The sequence below is a fragment of the Olea europaea genome, unplaced genomic scaffold (genome assembly GCF_002742605.1).
Source record: "Olea europaea var. sylvestris unplaced genomic scaffold, O_europaea_v1 scaffold6086, whole genome shotgun sequence".
Lineage (NCBI taxonomy): Eukaryota > Viridiplantae > Streptophyta > Magnoliopsida > Lamiales > Oleaceae > Olea > Olea europaea.
The window spans coordinates 10,106-12,359 of NW_019264437.1; the positions used below are offsets into that span (position 1 = coordinate 10,106).

Genomic DNA, 2,254 nt, shown 5'->3' on the forward strand with positions numbered 1-2,254 from the left:
TTTTTACAGAGTTTTGAGTTTATGTAAATAATCCGAAATTCCGAATCTTGTACTTTTTAGCATTCAACGATTTTTTCTGCGATAATCTTCCAAGAATCTGAATCTCTCGCAAGAGACATTTGAGAGTGAAATGGCGGACGATGGTAATAATCGAGCTAAGAAAGAGTCAACACTAATACCGAGTTCGTCGAAAGAGTCAACGCCAATTCACAACTATAACCTTTCTTGATGACACATAGGTTAGACTACTTATCATCTACCGGTGTAAAAGATGTTCTCCCCTACAAATTAATTTTTGATAACTGGTTGAAATTAATTTTTACCAAAATCCTTTTGCTTCATTGTAACCATGATTGCACATATAGGAGGAAAATGTTTTTAAACAACTCAAGAATGAATACCTTCCGGAATTTTTTAAATAGACAATCATTTGCCAAATGCACCATCATTTTACATTGGCCACAACCACAACTGGCACCCACCAGCATTGTGCACTCATGGCTTCATGCCTGCCTAGATGAGGTGACCAGTACCTCCATCATAGTACAAAGCAACTTACTTCATGTCTTCTCATCACCACATGTCTTCTCATCACCACCACCGATCACTATCATTTCATAGGCACAAACCATTGGCTTTCACCCACCCAAACACAGAATCGAATCTTCACTGCCTTTCCTTGGCTCACTTCCCTTAGAGTGGGGAATCCAGTGAAAGAATAGTAAAAGGACTAAGAACAGCCTATTGCTATTTAATTTAATAAAGAAAGAGGGATTGGCTAAGGAAGACGTAATTTCCATGAAAAACAAAAATGTTTTCCAGTAGAACCATTTTGCTTAACCAAAGGGATATGTAACCATCCTTTTCTCCAATATGAGCCATTGATCTTCTCATTGTTTTCTAGAGAGACCAATAGTTACACCTTGAGTTGGCTTCATGCAACACCTTTATTAAGTCTCAAAATTACATTTAATTGTCAGATTGCAAGCCTTGACTTCTTGAGATGCACGCCTCAGAAGCCATAGGCATGCAATTCTCAGTCTTTGGCAATTCTGGGGTTCAGTTCTTTAGAGACTTAGCTTTGGGGGCTTGCTTTTTGATAGTCTGCAATGTTTTTTTATTGTTTCTTAGAGTCTAAGACTATTTCAAACATGTCCCAACCTTTAAAACTAAAAATAAAATTTGGAGATAGAAAATAGAACAAGATCCATAAGTTGATGTGCAATAACCACCTATGAGGTGAAGTAGCAATTTTACAACAGCAAGTGACAAGATCTGCAACTTGAAACTCCACTCTCCATTTTCTTTTACCCATCTAGTTACATCTGTGATTTTTATTCTTTATCTCCAGGTTTCCTTTTCCTTTGAAGTTTGAACTCAAAGCATTCAAAATGCTTTAATAGATGGTTAAATAATGTCCACTCTGATAGCAACTAAATTATTCTCTCTCATGGAACAAAGAGCATTCATACAAGATTTAGCCACATTCAACACTAAACCATTTCGTGTCTTCATTTCTTCATTAATGCTCTATTCAAATTCCAATATCATTCACGCTGAAAAGATATAACAAAGGAAAAGAAAATGAAATTGAATAAGAAATAAACCTATCTAATCGTCCAGGAAATTAAGCCTGTTATACTCAAAATCCAATCACAAGTTGACCTACAATTTTATATGGTTATGAATGTTAATCCAAGAATTTTAGCCTATTNAAAACACAGTTTTATCAATGTAAATGATGAAACTGAGTGAAATGTATCAATCTACCTGTGAGGACTGAGAAAGAAGTTTCCCCCATGCATCCCCAGCATGTGATTTCAGTTGCCCCTTTTTTCCTCGATTCCCTGCTGGCCCATTCAATTTTGCTTTCTCCGTGTCAGTTACAGAAGCACCTACATCTACTAAAAAAAAAGTTCGAAAATGATCAATAAAATTTAAAATTTACTCGAGTCATAGCACGTGCAAATCAAAAGATCACAAATATGCTTATCGGAAAAATCGAAGGCACACCTTCCACCGTCGCCTCTGGCGATTTCTCCACATCCGACTGCTTCGCACCATCGCCGTTGGCCAGATCAACGGATCGAACCTCATCCCTCGCGGATTCCTTCGCCACAGCCTCACTTACCACTTCATCCACCGCGGGTGAATCATTCGTTGATGAAGACGATGCCTCTGCCGCCTGAGTCCAACCAACAGCCCAAAACTCAAAATCATTCAAAACTCGCCAAAAGAGAAAGAGAGAGAGAGA

The 2,254-nt window shown here is 37.9% G+C and overlaps 1 protein-coding gene across 1 annotated transcript in view; it reads right to left on the minus strand.

Moving 5' to 3' along the window:
* The window catches only part of LOC111389690, a gene marked incomplete at its 5' end in the record, with an annotated part of 12,201 nt that extends 9,992 nt beyond the window's left edge, over positions 1 to 2,209 (minus strand). The window contains 2 exons of the mRNA XM_023014632.1: positions 1,771 to 1,901; positions 2,014 to 2,209. Of these exons, the coding sequence (XP_022870400.1) occupies positions 1,771 to 1,901; positions 2,014 to 2,209 (327 nt within the window). The remainder of the gene's footprint in view (positions 1 to 1,770; positions 1,902 to 2,013) is intronic.
* Between the last annotated feature and the right edge of the window lie 45 nt (positions 2,210 to 2,254).